General features: G+C 34.5%; 1 protein-coding gene across 9 annotated transcripts in view; it reads left to right on the top strand.

Annotated features, from left to right (window-relative positions):
* The window catches only part of BRD1 (bromodomain containing 1), a 69,915-nt gene that overhangs the window by 21,673 nt on the left and 32,569 nt on the right, over positions 1 to 15,673 (top strand). For all 9 annotated transcript variants that reach the window (XM_046933943.1, XM_046933925.1, XM_025147466.3 and 6 more), the window contains 5 exons: positions 6,492 to 6,648; positions 10,893 to 11,024; positions 11,983 to 12,111; positions 12,874 to 13,186; positions 13,977 to 14,237. In XM_046933943.1, the coding sequence (XP_046789899.1) occupies positions 6,492 to 6,648; positions 10,893 to 11,024; positions 11,983 to 12,111; positions 12,874 to 13,186; positions 13,977 to 14,237 (992 nt within the window). The remainder of the gene's footprint in view (positions 1 to 6,491; positions 6,649 to 10,892; positions 11,025 to 11,982; positions 12,112 to 12,873; positions 13,187 to 13,976; positions 14,238 to 15,673) is intronic.

Below are 15,673 nucleotides of genomic sequence, written 5' to 3'. Positions count from 1 at the left end.
TGATTTTTGTAGGACTGATTAACTTCAGAACCTTTTCTGATACATGTAGAAATCATCTGTTGAAGTCAGCCTACATTTTTGCTTCACTAAAAGCATAATTTTACCCAAATCAGAAAAAGAGTGATCACTAGCTTTGCCTCAGTTCTATTTAAAACCATCAATAATGATAATAAAAGGTACAGTGGCTTTAGAGCTTAGTGTTCAAGCCAGTTAATTGTGAGTTTGGTTGCCTTGTCAGATAACAATTAGTACATGTGTATAAGTAAATATGACTTTTTAATAGGTTGTAAAAGTAAGTTTTCATTAAAAAAAAAAAAAAAGTAACTTGTGTATCTGACAATAGAAGTTAGATGTGACTGATTTCTGAGAGGCAACCCTCCCTTCCCCTCCTCATCCTTCTGGTGGAAAGGGCGTCTCGTTTCTTTTTGCAAGGGGGATAGAGGAACAAACTATTGATATAACTTCCTTCTTTTTTGTCGTCTTTATTTCACATATGCAGTACAATGAAGATTAGAATAGAAATTAAAATATGTTAGATATTTTGTTCAGGTGCGTGGTTAGCATCTTGTGATCCTCTGAGTGTTTGATTTACAGCTAGGAAGATTCAAAATTCATTACCTGAATTTAGCAGTAGTAGAACACCAAAGCTATTTTAAGTGTTGGGTTTTTTTTTTTTTGCCTTCAATTCTTCTGTGTTTCACCAATTGTGTGAACTTTGCTTTTGCGGCAGCTACAGAAGTGATGCATCTTTTAAGTACTGCACAAAAATAAGAATTTCAGTATGAATTGTCTGAAGAATGGTTTCCTGTAATTTTTTTATTTAGTAGTCCAAGTTACAGAATGCACAAGAATTTGTAAATTAAGTTTTCTCTTATTACAGAGAAAGGTAGTTTTACTTGATTCTTTATTTGGTTAGGACTTTGATGCAAATTTGGCTTTTGAGATAATATTTCAAAATCAGAGGTAGTATGGTTGTGACAGACACACACACACACACAAAAAAAAAAAAGAAGTACAGAAAAAATACTTTGAACACTTGAAAAGTTATGACTATATAAATTATTTGTGTAGAAAGTGGTGAAAGTATATGCATGTGATTTTACTGAGAGGACTAAGGAAGTTTTCCAGTGTGGCAGCATTTTGTTGCTGCTGTTACTTCTCGATTTTGTTTTAGTTAGTTAATTTTGTTCATTTTGTTATCCAAAAGTTTGGAAGGTCACAAAGTTAATTGTTATGGTAGGAACTAAGTAGCTGGTCATAACTAATCAGGTACTGGCCAGAATTAACGTAGCGTTTTCTTAAACCTTAAGTTCAGGATTCTACTTTGCTGTCCAGAGAAACTTTTCTAAACCACTTGTGCAAGTAGAGATACAGGTGCTCAGTTTCATTATCTTTTGAAGCATGGAAAAGTGTTTCCTACATGTTCAGTCAAAATCAAATTAAGTACTGATAAATTTTAAATAACAAATAGTAGGCTGAAGACAGAGACTTCAGAAAGTGTACCTGTGAATAAAATCTGTATTATTGGATTCTCAGAGAATCTGAAAAAGAGATTGTACAGGACAGATTTATTAGGTAGTTTTTTAAAACATAAAACTGATGCATCTCTAGAAGCTGAAGATTTCATGTACAGAGCTAGGAGGAATAGTTGGCAAGTCCCCAGAATTCATTCCAACTCCCAAAATAGAAACTTCTGTAGCTTTTTTTGACTTTGTTTTTCTGTTAATTCTCTTCCAATTAGTGTCAGTGGAATCGCTGTTACCATCTGTAGTTAATTTGTCTTTTTTTTTTTCTCCCTGTTTCCCCTGAGTCTCCCTCTGTTCTGTGGAACTTCACTGAGCAAGACTTAAAACTTCAACTGCTCTTGGTATTGAGTCTCCTCAGTAACAATTTATTCAATTTAGAGTAGTTGTGTTTTGTTCTGACAGCTTTTAAAAACATATCTGCAATATTTGTATTTGAAAATAGGGGTATTTTATTTGCTCAGCATTTTATTGTTCATAGATATACAGATTGGTATTTTAGTGATCCTCAGTACAGTTTTATGCTGTGTTTGGGTGTTTTTTTTTTTGTTTGTTTTGTTTGTTTGTTTGTTTTTTGCATGTAGCTTTAATACAGCCATGATTGGTAAAGGAGGATACAAAATTACTGGTTGATGAAACTGGAGGCTGATGGGCTATATAGTAAAATACTATGTTTAGTTTATTATTTAAAATGATTAGTTTTATTGCGTATTTGGTCTTACTGATTCTTATGTGAAGCCTTCAGCTAGAGTTACTATAGTAATACTGGAAAAATAACGTTCTTGGCTTTAGTATGGAAATTTTCTCTCTGATTTATATTTTCAAAACTTGGGGACAGTGAGATGCTGTAGAAATCTTCAGATAATAGATTCCTTAAAACTCTGTGAGGTTAGAAAGCAAGTGTGGTCTGCGGAGCTGTTGGAGGTGATTAATAGAAAAGTGGCAGTTTTCCTGTGTGAAACTGCTGCATGGTTAGTCACCAAAGATGCTGTTTTCACTCTTTCTTGTAACTGTCATAGCTGCCACAGTGACATGTAGCTGAAACTGAGAGAGGAAGGCAGTTGTGAGTAGGAAGGAGGAAGCTGTGACTTTGCTAGTATGACAGCAGCAAATTTCTTGGGTTGGAGAAAAATATATTAGGTACTTAGCTTAAAAAAAAAAAGAGAGAGAGAGAGAGAGAAGAAGAGGAAACACAGGACTAAATGTTACTGTTCACAAGCTATTCCTCTTTGACCAGTGCATTGAGCACCACTGTTTGCAGGGTAGATGTCAAACCTCTTCATCTGAGGAATGGGTTAGTGTAGAGCAATTGATTAAAAAGAAAGATCTCAGCAAAGATGTGTATTAACTTTCAATTTAATTTACATTAATTGAGTCTGTCTTACGCTTTCAAAATGAAACAGTTTTCTCTTCTGATCCTTTTGTTGTTTTTGTAAATGTGTTGTAATTAATGCCGTAATTTACCCTCAGCTAGACTGTAGTTTCAGGCTTAGAAAGCTGGTGTTGGAAAGCTTCCATCGAAAAAGTACCTCTCTCTTTTTAAAGATAAGCAGGGGATTGTAGGCTGTTTCTGCATTGTTTGTAATGCATGTAGCAGTGCTTTACAGTTGGATACAAATGGCACTGGGGGAGGGTACTGTATCAGCTTCCCCAGTTATCTGTGGCACCAGTACAGTAGTTCTGAAAAATGTTCTTTTATCTCAAGTTTTGGAATGCAGGTGGTACAGAGAGTATGCCTGGTGGTGTCAGAGCATCCAAAAGGCTGCAGTGGTCAGACAGAGTTGGTTGAGAAAATGGCTGGCCTGGGGTGTCAGTTCATGCATTGTTACTGTCAGTTTGATCAGCTTGAAACTGAGTACCTCTGTTGTAAGACCGGTTACCTAACATACCAAATGCCCTGGAAGCACCGCTTGTTCTGTTCTGGGTTTAGCTTAGTTGTGTTGTTTAAATATTTTAGAAAGAAAAATATTTAGTATTTAACATGGTCCACTTCACAAGGCTTCTTGGGCATTTTGTGTTAACAAAATCCCTTTTATCTAAGAAACATGGACAGCAAGGACGGTTCTGATCTCTTTTGCTTCCTTTCTGTGATCACTGTAGTTGTGGCTTTTTTTTTTTTCCTAAGGTACATGACACTAAGGTCAGTTATGATTGAGGAGGTGATACTTCTGGTATTATCTTCCAAGTGTGTGTTCCTACATTCCCATCATTGTGAGATCTCTGAAATAGTAACCTTAGTTTCTTTGGCAGTCTCAACAGAGACGTATACAATAGAGGAAAAGAAAAAGCCTATTCAATGTAGTGAGCCTTATCTATTATTTCTAAAGATAAATCACTATGGGATTTTGTGTAGTTCTGGGAGGTGACCTACCTTTCTCTGCAAGTCTCACTTCTTTCTGGGGAATCTGACAGTGCTACCAGTTAGTCCTGTCTTGTGCAAGTCAGATCCTGCAAAACTACTAACTCTTCTAACAGATCTCTCTCTTACCTGCCCCAAATAGATAAGGGTTTTTGTGTGTGTGCTTGGTTGTTTTTTTTTTTTTTTTTTTTCCTCACTCTTCAATAATTTTTCTAACATCTCTTGGGGCGGTGGGGTGTGAGTGGAGTGTGCAGCACGCTCCTTCAAGACCTTGAAGAATTTAAAAAATTGTTTGAGAAACTACTTTCAACCTTTCAGACTTTGATTCTAGCTCATGTAGTAAAAAAAACTAGTTAAAGTTTGGTACACATCGTGTGCTTGATTTCATGTGAGAGTTCAAGTTCAGCACAGTTGAATATATCTTTGTGAGCACAAGGCAGACTCTTTCCTGATGGGGAAGCTATGTCAAGGATGGGAGCCTCAAAAAGCACTTATTGTCTGTGCTACTTCTAGGGTTCTACAGCAAAAGATGTATCCTGTCTTATTTTTCCCAAACGGTTGTATCATTTGTCATCTAAAGTGTTTTGGACAGTAGAAGTCTTCATGGGAGCATCTGACTAAGCAAAAAGCTGATCACAGGGCTATGCTATAGTTAGTGGGGTTTTAGGGTCTAGCAGCAGATGTAACGTCTTGTTGTATCATTAAGATAATCTGCTTTGTGGAGGCTCTTCATGTGGCAAACATCTGACCTCTGTATTTTGAGAAATGAACAGGTGATTTGCAGTATTTGCTACTGCTGAAGCCTGGTGTCTAAATGAAATATGAGCAGCCAGTGTTTGGTTTTATTTGGAACATAGGAAGAGAACAGTAGATTGCTACAGCTTGCTAGGTAGTTTTTGCAGTGAATTACCTTCTATTTGTATTTTGAAAGCTGGATATCGTCTGCAAGCATCTCTCCTGAGTTTATTCTAACACTTCACTATCATAATTATCTCAGAAAAGAATGGTTCATTATGTGAATGGGTAAATGTACTTGAAGGTGTAATTAAAGATGTTTGGTTAGTCTTGCCACATCTGATGGGCATCAAGCCAATGCACTTTGCTTCATATAGAATTATGATTCTGAGGTCTCTCCAGGTATATATTTGGCTGCATTGTTTTGACTTGTTTCAAGAGATTTTGCTGTTTCCAAGGGAGCGATATGGCAGTAATTTTTTTTTTTTCTTCTTGTGTGTGTATGTGGTGGTTGATTGGCTGTTGTTTGCTTTTTGGTATTTGTATTTTTTTATTATTATTACAGTGTATAATTAACTGTTTCTGTTGTGTATGAAGCTTATTATGGTCTCATCAAGGCCTTTTTTGTGTGTGAAAGACTCTCTTAAGTCAGTAGAAGACTTCAGCAGGCTTTCTAAGCTTCCTTTAGGTTAAGTTAGAATTTGTCAAGGATACTGAAGAAACGACACAGTGGCACTGTATTTTGAAGACCTATGATGACTGAAAGTTGTGTAGGTACATTTAGGATAGCTTTGAGTAGATCTGCTGGACTTACCTTGTACACAGCAAAAAAGAACTAGGGATAGATGGCCTTTGGTTAACTCAGGGTAGACTCGCATGCATATTTGTTTAAAAAATAACATGCAAGCTTCCAAATTATTCTTAAAAATCATTTGACTCCAGGCTTACTTGCAACTTTACATTTTGTTTAGATATTTGAATACATTTCTTCTGACACTTAGCTGAGGTACTACTTTATTCCTAATACTAAAAGGGAAAAACTGAAAAGCAGTTATGTGCGTGCTTAAGAATTTTTTTTAAAATCTGTCGTGGTAGTGTCCTACAAATCAGACACCTCTCTTGAACTTAATTTTGTTTGGTTTGGTGTTACATTCAACTGGAAAATCTTTGATAACTCTATGGTTCTGCATTGGATAATTTTCCTGCAGGAAATATACTGAAGGAAGAATTAACAGATTTATGTTCATTCATATTATCCTTTCTGTAACTGTTTTACATCCAGCTCGGGAAATCCTTTTCTGTCTCTGGCTCACCTTTGCCCCCAAAGGAAAGAACAACCCTCCTAATAGTAGAGGTGGTTGGTACATTGGGACATCTTGCGTTAATTTTGCAAAGGCATTAGTGTCGTACAAAGACAAACTTCTCCAACTATGAAGGGTTTTCTGTACTTTTTTAAAGATGTATTGTCTTTGAAATAAACTACTAATTCTGTGTGAAGATATTGTCAAGCTCTATTTTTTATTTTCAATAAGAAAATTATTCTAAAATGCACATTAGAATATATTTTCTGCCTTAAACTGGGATTGTTCTTGAGAAAATTGATGATCATGAAACAACTTATGTCCTTTAGGATCAGTTAGCGTTAAAGTACTTTAATATATTTAATAGAAATATGGTATCAAGTACCTATTTGATTATAGTCTACTGCTAAGAGATAATTGTACTGAAAGTGATGTAACTGATTGAAATTAGTGTGATGATTGTTGCCATTGCTTCATGATTCATTTGTATATGTATGCCTGATACTTAACTTCCATAGCAAATAAATGTGTTTTTGCTGGGAAAAATACAACATCAATTTTTCTATATTTTAGATTAAATAAGATTATGAATCAGGTGGCCATTCAGCGGAAGAAGCAGTTTGTTGAACGAGTGCACAGTTACTGGTTGCTTAAAAGGCTGTCTAGGAATGGTGTTCCTCTGCTGAGAAGGCTGCAGTCCAGTTTGCAGTCACAACGAAACACGCAACAGGTATGTGACGTAGGAATAAAAAATTTTACAGGAAATATAGCACCAAGTAAAAACTTGGTCTGTTGCCAATTGGACTAAAAATCTTATTCAGCATTGAGTAAAAGCTTTACCTTATTTGTAATGTCTAGTTACAAATTAAGGTCACAGTATTTATTTAAGTCTTTTAAACTGTGATATATGTATATGTGTGTGTGTATATATATTTATTTCTGTAAGATAGCTTTTTGTTTGACTAGATGTTTTACAAAATGTTCACCAAAACTATCCTAATCACACTGATCAGATTTTGTCATTGATTAGATGTATGCTTTTTGGAAATAATTCTTCAGTGTTCTGTGAGTTTGAAAGATAAAAGAAAGGAAAAAATTGTATTTCTAAAATTCATTAAAAGGTTCAAAGCAAATTTCTTCTTTGATGCTAAGAAAACCAGGAATTGTTATGGACTAAGGATTAAACATACTAGTTTACAGTGTTCAATTTTGAACCTTATTGTTTGGTAATAACAGAACTAAGAACAAGATATGAAGTTCAAGGATCTGTTGGTTCATCTTCTAGATTCACTTTCGGCACAGTTCAGTGGAGTTACAGACAAGCATAAGTTCATGCTGAAGCTTTATTCTAGTAAAATGCATCCTATATATATATATATGTATTTTTTTTTTTTTTTTAAAGCAACTTTAAAATTGCTTAAAGCTGTGTGCATTTACCAGTCAAAATTTCTGAAAGCGATTTCAAGATGTCAAGCAGAATTTGCGATCCCTGTGTAATGTTTGTTTACTGGAACAAATTTGATGGGGGAAGAAGCATTCCATGGTTTCAAATTACTTCTTAATGACCATGCGTTAGAGCTCGGTAATGATATGCTTTTGAAGGTGATTATATATCAGTGAGCAGCCCTAAACCCTGAAGATCTTGGCTTATGTAACACCTCACCTCCTGGAGGAACAAGGGAACATCTGAAAGAATGATTTATACTGTCACTTCTTTCTCTGCCTAGAATATCATGACACGTATTGGAATTTTAAAAAACTTGCAGCCCCATTATTTTTTCTCAGTACTTAAATAATTTTTCAGTAAAAATAAGGTCTGAAAGTTTAGCTGTTGCTGCTATTTTAAGGTTGTTTGAAGCTGCTGTTTGGAAAATAGAAGTTAAAAGTGCTGCTGTTTAAAGTCATATCTGCCGTGAAGATTTTAGTAAGGACACTGGTTGCAGTTACAAAATGGTTTTGTCTGGCTTATGAATAATAGCAGAAATTGTGCTAGCACTGCGTCTTGATCAACAGTTTTACTGATGTAGTTCTCTCTCTGGCTCTCCTCTGGCTCTTGCTAAGTTACAGTCTCTGTAAGGAGTGAGGCTGTCCCCATATATTCACATCCAGCATGAGTGATTTCTTGGTACAGTGACAGTGTTCCTACTGATACATAGCAGTTGGTAACATATCCTTAATGGTGGGAGATGGTGCTGAAGATGACTTCTCAATTGATACATGATCTGTATGTCTTAGAAATGTGTCCCTCTTAGCATTAACAGATGTTGGTTTTAGATTTTCTAGACAATACAGCACTTGGTATTTGGTAAGAACTAAGTTGATGAAATGTCACAGTTTCTGAATTTAACTTCTGTCAGCAAGAAGTTGTTTCTGGGTTTGGTATAGAAAGATTTGGAGGAAGACTTATTTAACGAGGAAGTCATGAAAATTTGCTTGTCAGAAAGCTTTTGTGAAGTAAAATGTTTAAAATAAACATGTAGTCAAAATTTTCACTAGGCAGATAGTGGAAACTAATACTCCAAGAACTCTTTCCAGCTTGCCTGAATTCATTTTAATTGAGGCATGTGTTATATATCAGGTAATGAAGTGTAAAGGAGGTTGGTGTCAGCTAGTATGACTGTAAACGTGGCTTTGTATAGTAGTGATGCAAAATTGGAGGCTGACTGTTAAACCGTGAGCCAAAGTGATTTTAAAGAAGAGAGTGTATGTGTGCCCAACAACAACAAAAAAAATAAGCAAGATGCTGTTGATGTTTTGGGTCACATCAGCAGAGTTAAATGCATCTTAGAGAATAAATGTTATGTTTATCTAATACATGAGTCTGTAACAGGTGAAACAATTGATTCAATTAAAAAAAAATCTTAAAACAAGATTTTAAATTGTGACTGCACCTTCATATTTAGCTAAGTACTTAAGTTTCAGATGAACTATGTTACACTTGCTCTAACAGAGCTGCATTCTTTTCTTGCTGTATTTAGGTTTCCTGACCCACCTTAAAGCTAGTATGTTTTTGTTGACTTTCAGTAGGATCAGTTCCCTAATCTGATGAATTATGCAATTACACAGGGCAAAGGAGCAGACTATTATATAGCTGCAAGCAAACAGACAACAAACCTTCTGCTTTTAGCAGGAGCCAGAGCTAAATTTCAGTTCTTAAAAACAGTTAAAACTGGTGGGGGGGGGGGGGGGGGGGGGGAGTGAAAATATGTAAATTAACAGTTGTTGATTTTTTTTTTCCCACATACGTGATCTGCACTCACAGATTAAGGGGTATGCAAAAGTGGCATACTGGCAGTGTAGATATCCTGATTCAGTGAGTCTCTTGGAATTTGAAGGAACTGAAAATGTGAATAATAACATTTGTACTGCTATCAAAATTGGAAATATTATGACCTTCAGCAGTTAAATTATTATGTGTCTAAGTCAAGATCTAGCTTTCTTAAAGAAAAAAAATTGATTGACAGTGGTAATAGACATTGGGAAAGGAAAGCAGAAATTTCTAGTTACAACTTTTCTAGTTACAACTTTTCAGTTGTTATGTTTTTTTGAAAAGAGGAATGAGCTTTTGTTATTCGGTCACTGTACTAGTATATGAAGCTAGCTGGCAGGTAAAAGATTTTCAGTCTCAATGAAGTCAGAGATTTGGATAAAACTGACTTAATAGCTTCCATAACTACTTGCCTTTCCTTTTCTAAGATGTGCAAAGTACTAAAAAACTGGGTAGATCACTCAGCACTCACATATCTATTAAATATTTTTAAACTGCCATTTTTTTGCAGTTTTATTTTCAGAACCTTCTGGCTGAAAAATTGCACAAAGTTCCTTTACAGGACTATAATTACATTCTATTAGAGATGTTTTTGCTGTGAGTGTCGCAGTTTCTAATGCGTGGTTATTGTTCACCAGTTTAGCTGGTTTTCCTTAGTCCTCTGTCTTCTAGTTTTTATAACTGGTGGAATTTATTTATCATTTGTTTGTTTAAAACAATCAAACAAAAACCATCAAAAGAAAGATACCACGTATATATTGCATTATGCTAGTTCTGAGCAGGCATACAAAGCTATGCATTTCTTCTGAGATTCTTAGGATATTCACTTAAAATATAGTAATCCTCTAAAGCATGCTTGTTTTCTGTACTTGGTACTAGTATCAGGACTTCTTAGCAGCCTTATTTCTGGTGAATTATAAATCCCTGTTTAATACTGTGGTTATTATTCCAATGTTCTTTTCTTATGAAAAATAGTAAAAACAAACGAGAGGCTGTTTTCTGTATGTACAGAACAAACTAAGTACTACTGTGCTACAGGTATTTAGACTCTTTGAAAAAAAGAACAAAAACAAACAAAAAAACGTGTTGACCAGGTTACTGATGTATTGTTACACTGCCTATTTGTAGTACTATTTGAAGTTATTTGAGAAACTGTTTTTCATTTCCTGTATTCAGAAGTCATAATGGTCTTGTTGCTGTTAGAAACGTGCCCTAACACTGCGGGAAGTGGTAGAGGTGGACTGTGTTGAGCACATGGAGAACTTGCTTTTACCAGGCTTATGTGATATTTCTGGAGAAGCTGGTGATACTAGAAGGGAATAGTTCAGTTGGAAGGGGACCCACAAAGACAATCAAGTGCCTGAGTACTTCAGGACTAGTTCTCCTGGTTTGGGTTTTGATGCGACAGTACCGTATCTGATTTTGCAGCCTCCTATACTGCTAGGTTGTTATTTGCTATATTGCTTTTCTTATGTAAGTAACCTTCGTTGTAGGGCTGCTTTTCAGTTATATAAATTTTAATTTCTGCTAGACAGTTGAAAAAATGGAAGAACTGTATTATGAACCTTACTACCAAGTACTCTATTTAAAAAAATATATAAAGTTAATCTTTGCTGTGACTACATTTCTGGAATTGTATAAAACTAGCTGGTAGAAAGTGATCAGTTATTTTCATTTCCTGAAAATCTTCTTGATTCTTTTCTTAGAGAGAAGATGATGAAGAAATGCAAGCCTTAAAAGAAAAATTGAAGTACTGGCAAAGGCTGCGTCATGATCTTGAAAGGGCACGCTTACTGATTGAACTAATACGTAAGCGTGAAAAATTAAAAAGAGAACAGGTAAATGGAATACCATTTTAATTTGGTGAAACCTTTCTGAAGAAGAGATGACTAAGTATTCTCACACAGTTTTTGCATTACAAAGATTATGCTGTTTGTGTGTGTGCTCACACACAAGCTGATTAAAATATATACAGTTACTTAACAAGCCATTCAGCTGTATTTTCAAAGTTATTTGATTTCTGAAGAGCTGTAGAAAAATTAATCATCACATTTTCACAATAAAAAGCCTTTACTGAGTAGCACTTTTTCATTTTTCTGACAAATGAGTGAACGGTGCATCTAATTCATAGAACGTTATGGAGTTAACATAGCTGGGATTAAAATGTGAGGAAGTGATTCTGCAGAAAGATAACATTTTTATGTAGAAACTGTGGAAGTAGGAAGTTTGCCTTTATAGTCTTTTATTGTTTTTTGTTGTGAAACTCAGTTTGTGTGTTTATATACTTACACATTCACACCATTGATGTGTCATAAGAATTTGGTTTTGCTGTATTAAAAATATTTCAATGTTGACAACTGAAGCTTAATTTTAAACGTTACTTTTAAATTCTTTATTTTTTTTATTTTTATTATTTTACTTGCCAAACATGAACCTATTCTTACCTAACACCTTTTTAAATAAAGAATTGACATTAAAAATGCTGCAGAACTCATTGTAAATAAAATAAAAATTTGACCTGGGAAGCTGAAGTTGAAACTGAGTCTACAACAGAGGAGTAAGAATAATTTCTCATTAGCTGAAAACATATGCCATACCAATTCAAAGTGATGATGCTGGAAGTAATATTAAGATGTAGAAATATTAGTTTTTGAAAACTTAGTTTGTTTTATATTTTGGCTGAAGCGCTGTTTTTATATAGTGTTCCATATCTAATATTTTACCGCTGCAAGACAACTTACATTAAAACAGTATTTTAATAAGTATGTAATTATTTATTTTTCGTTACTTTTTTAGGTCAAGATTGAGCAGGTTGCTATGGAACTTCAGCTTACTCCATTCACTGTCCTCCTTCGATCAGTCTTGGATCAGCTGCAGGAGAAGGATTCTGCTCGTATATTTGCTCAGCCAGTGAATCTGAAAGAGGTATGTTTTAAGCTTAATTTTTTCAGTGTTTTCTTATGTTTAGCTATGACTTGATGGCGCCACAGTAGAAGAAAATTGTTGCATCATGCATGTAATTGGTAGCACTGTTACCTTCTAACCTCTATTCTGATACCTTTTGTTTTATAACTTCCTGCTATGAAAATATGTGCATATACCAAAGTAATTCTGGTGAATACTTGTGCAGAATGAAGTGGCAATATTCTACACTAATAATACTTATCTCCTGCTATATGATTATTTGATGAAGCAAATTTGAACAGTGTCTTAAAAATTGAAATGTGGATGCTGTATTCTTACTTGGAGGTAAAATTCCTTTTCATTTACCCTGAAAATAGATAGAGATATATATAGAATATATTGTATATAGTCTCTATATATGCATATGTTTGCATGTATATTTGCATATGCACATGACATTTATACATAAATATATAAATGCATTTATACGTGTATAATATACCTACTTATACACATATCCACACACGAATTCTAAAAACGAATAGTTTCAGCATCTTTTAGTAGAGCTGTGATTTGTTACGTAGGATACAAAGTCATGTAATATGTAATGTTGGTATGTAAATGTTTACAGATCTCAAGATAATACTGTTCTCAGCTATATTTCGCATTTATTGATTTGAGCTGTTATTTTGTTAAAACATGTGGAACAGTTAATAGCTGATATTACTTTATCAAGAAAATTTTATTATACTTTTACCCACTGTTTTAAATATTTATTCAAAGGTTCCAGACTATTTGGATCATATTAAACATCCTATGGATTTCTCTACCATGCGAAAACGGTTAGATGCTCAAGGCTATAAAAACCTCAGTGAATTTGAAGAAGACTTCAATCTTATCATAGATAACTGTATGAAGTACAATGCAAAAGACACAATATTCTATAGAGCTGCAGTGCGGTTAAGAGATCAAGGAGGTGTAGTTCTCAGGCAAGCTAGGAGAGATGCTGAAGGAATTGGTTATGATAATGAAACTGGAATGCACTTACCTGAACGGCCTAAACTTGAGTCACCACAGCCTTTCTCTTGGGAAGATGGTAAGAATTTTTTTGGATTATTTTTAAAACCTGCATTTTTGGCTCCTCACATTCCATGCAAATGTTTAATTGTAGCTCTTCAGGTTATTCACCATAATTGTTTTTCTCTACTGCAAACAGTTCTTGAAAGATTAAGTTGATTCTCTTCAACTAGATCTGCCACTGGATAGCATTGTCTTCCAGATTCTTATTTTGACAGTGATAAAGCCTAATTTGACAAGATACATGAAAAAGGTTTTTAAGTTGAGTGCCTTATTTTACATGTCATATATGGTCATAGGGTCATGTAAGATGACTACCAGCATGCATAAATTTCAGTGCATTCTTAAATAACCTGTTCAGTTCTAACAGTCAAGGACACTTGCAGTGCTGGGAATTAAAATGACATCTCTTAGACATACGTGCTGGCTTTACGAGTTTTTGAAAATGAAGGGGAATAGTTGACATTCTTTTTACATTGCTATAATCTTGCTCTGTTCCTTGACAAGAAGGAGATCACGTAATAGGGTAGAAAAGGTTAATTGTCTTCTTTCTGACCTTGCTCTATGACTTGTATTTCTTGCGAAAAATACCACTCAAGAAGAACTGTAGCAATATTATACAGTAGGAACTTATGCCAACATAGGTTCTTCACTGAAGATAGCGAAGCTAACTAATACTATAATCTAAGTAGCTTTTGATAGCATTTTTTAATTCCAGCATGTGATATTTTTTTTTGTTTGCTTATTTTTCCTGTTGTAATTTTATGTGGAAACATTAACACATTTTCAAATACGTGTTTTGACTTCAGTGGATAGATTACTGAATCCTGCAAATCGAGTGCATATGTCCTTGGAAGAACAGCTGAGGGAGTTGCTAGAAAAACTTGATCTTACCTGTGCAATGAAATCCAGTGGGTCAAGGAGCAAAAGAGCAAAGCTGTTAAAGAAAGAAATCAGCAGTATTCGCAACAAGTTAAGTCAGCAACACAACCAAGCTCCTCAAATAGAATCAGGTATTGGAAGTTTTGAAGAAGAAAGTGCAGCACTAGATCAAGATGGAGAAGAAGAAGGTAAGATTTTTACACCATGTTTTAATTAGTGCTAGTAGTTCTTCAGTAAGGTGCTCTAATCATGTGAAGTAAACAGAATAATTGAATATTTTATTTCATTTTTAAATGGACAGATAACCACTTAGGTACAATAAATTTTTAAGAATATGAGAACGATCCCTTTAATGAGAACCTCCTTTCACAATAGTAAGGCTTTTTAAAAATCTGAATATTAAAGAAGGTAAAATACAAACAATCTGATCAAAAAAGGAGTCAGGAATGTCCGAGTGGAAAACATCTTCATACTTTACAAATCCACTTAAATGCTAAAATATATATTGGGGATCATGTGAGCCTGAGTCAACAGTGCAGAGAATGCTGGCTGTTGTACTGCATTTTCTAGCTTTTCTATCCTCTCCTCTGCTAAGACTTTGGGGGGCAGGGTTTGGAGAGTAGATTTGTTTGTATGTTTGTTTCCCTTTTAATAATAGTAGCTGCCTATTGATAGGAGTCATCAAGCTTCATGATGTTGACTCAAGGCACCCAAATCTAACCAGCCCTTTCCCTTGCGCCTTTCTTCCTCCTCAAAACAGTGGTTTCAGAACTATATCAACTTTTTGCTAGGCCCCATTGATTTCACTGAGAACAACTTACTAGAATATAGAACTATATATGACAATTGACTATTGTATTTGATTCTTCTATTTTAGCCTAAGTTATAGAGTTAAAAGGATGCAATCAAATCCAGTTTGCAAAATAAATTAAAGTTTTGAATTTTTGTTTCTTGGTCAGCTCTCTGAAAAAGCTAACCTATTTTTATTTAGGAGCATTATAGATGTATTTCATTTTGAATAACAGTATTGAGTGGGGGGAGGAAAGAGCGGAAGGGAAAGTGCAAGTGTTTTTAATAAAAAAAAAAGATCTGGTGCACATTAATACTGTCAGCATATTTGAGAGATGAAGTGAATAAAAAGACTGTCCTTAACTGCCATTCAAACAGTAACATAGTTTTTGGTTCTTACTGTGGTTAAGAATAATTTCCAGATATATAACACTCTTGAGATTGAGTGACAACAGTTTAAAAAAAAAAAAACAAACATGTAGCTGAGTTGGCATATGACTTATCCTGTTCTGAAGCTGTTAAAAATTCTTAAGATGTTTTATGGTATTTTATTTATTTTAAATCTCTTTCAAGTGATGTTGCCTCTGAATATAGTGATTTAGGAATTTAATGTACTTTGTCATATAATAAGGACACTAACTTGTAGCTTAACATTTTCATTACACAGCCCTTAACTTCTGCAGCTATTGTGCAAATACTAGTCCTAAAAGTGAGCAGTAGCTGTTTTTGTTTATTATAATACATTAATATATATATACATGTATATATATGGGCATGATCCAGAGTTGATTGACATTGCTGTTACAGTTACAGTGAAGAGTAGTTAGCTATCAGT

Source organism: Gallus gallus, chromosome 1 (genome assembly GCF_016699485.2).
Source record: "Gallus gallus isolate bGalGal1 chromosome 1, bGalGal1.mat.broiler.GRCg7b, whole genome shotgun sequence".
Lineage (NCBI taxonomy): Eukaryota > Metazoa > Chordata > Aves > Galliformes > Phasianidae > Gallus > Gallus gallus.
This window is presented reverse-complemented; position numbering and strand designations above follow the sequence as displayed.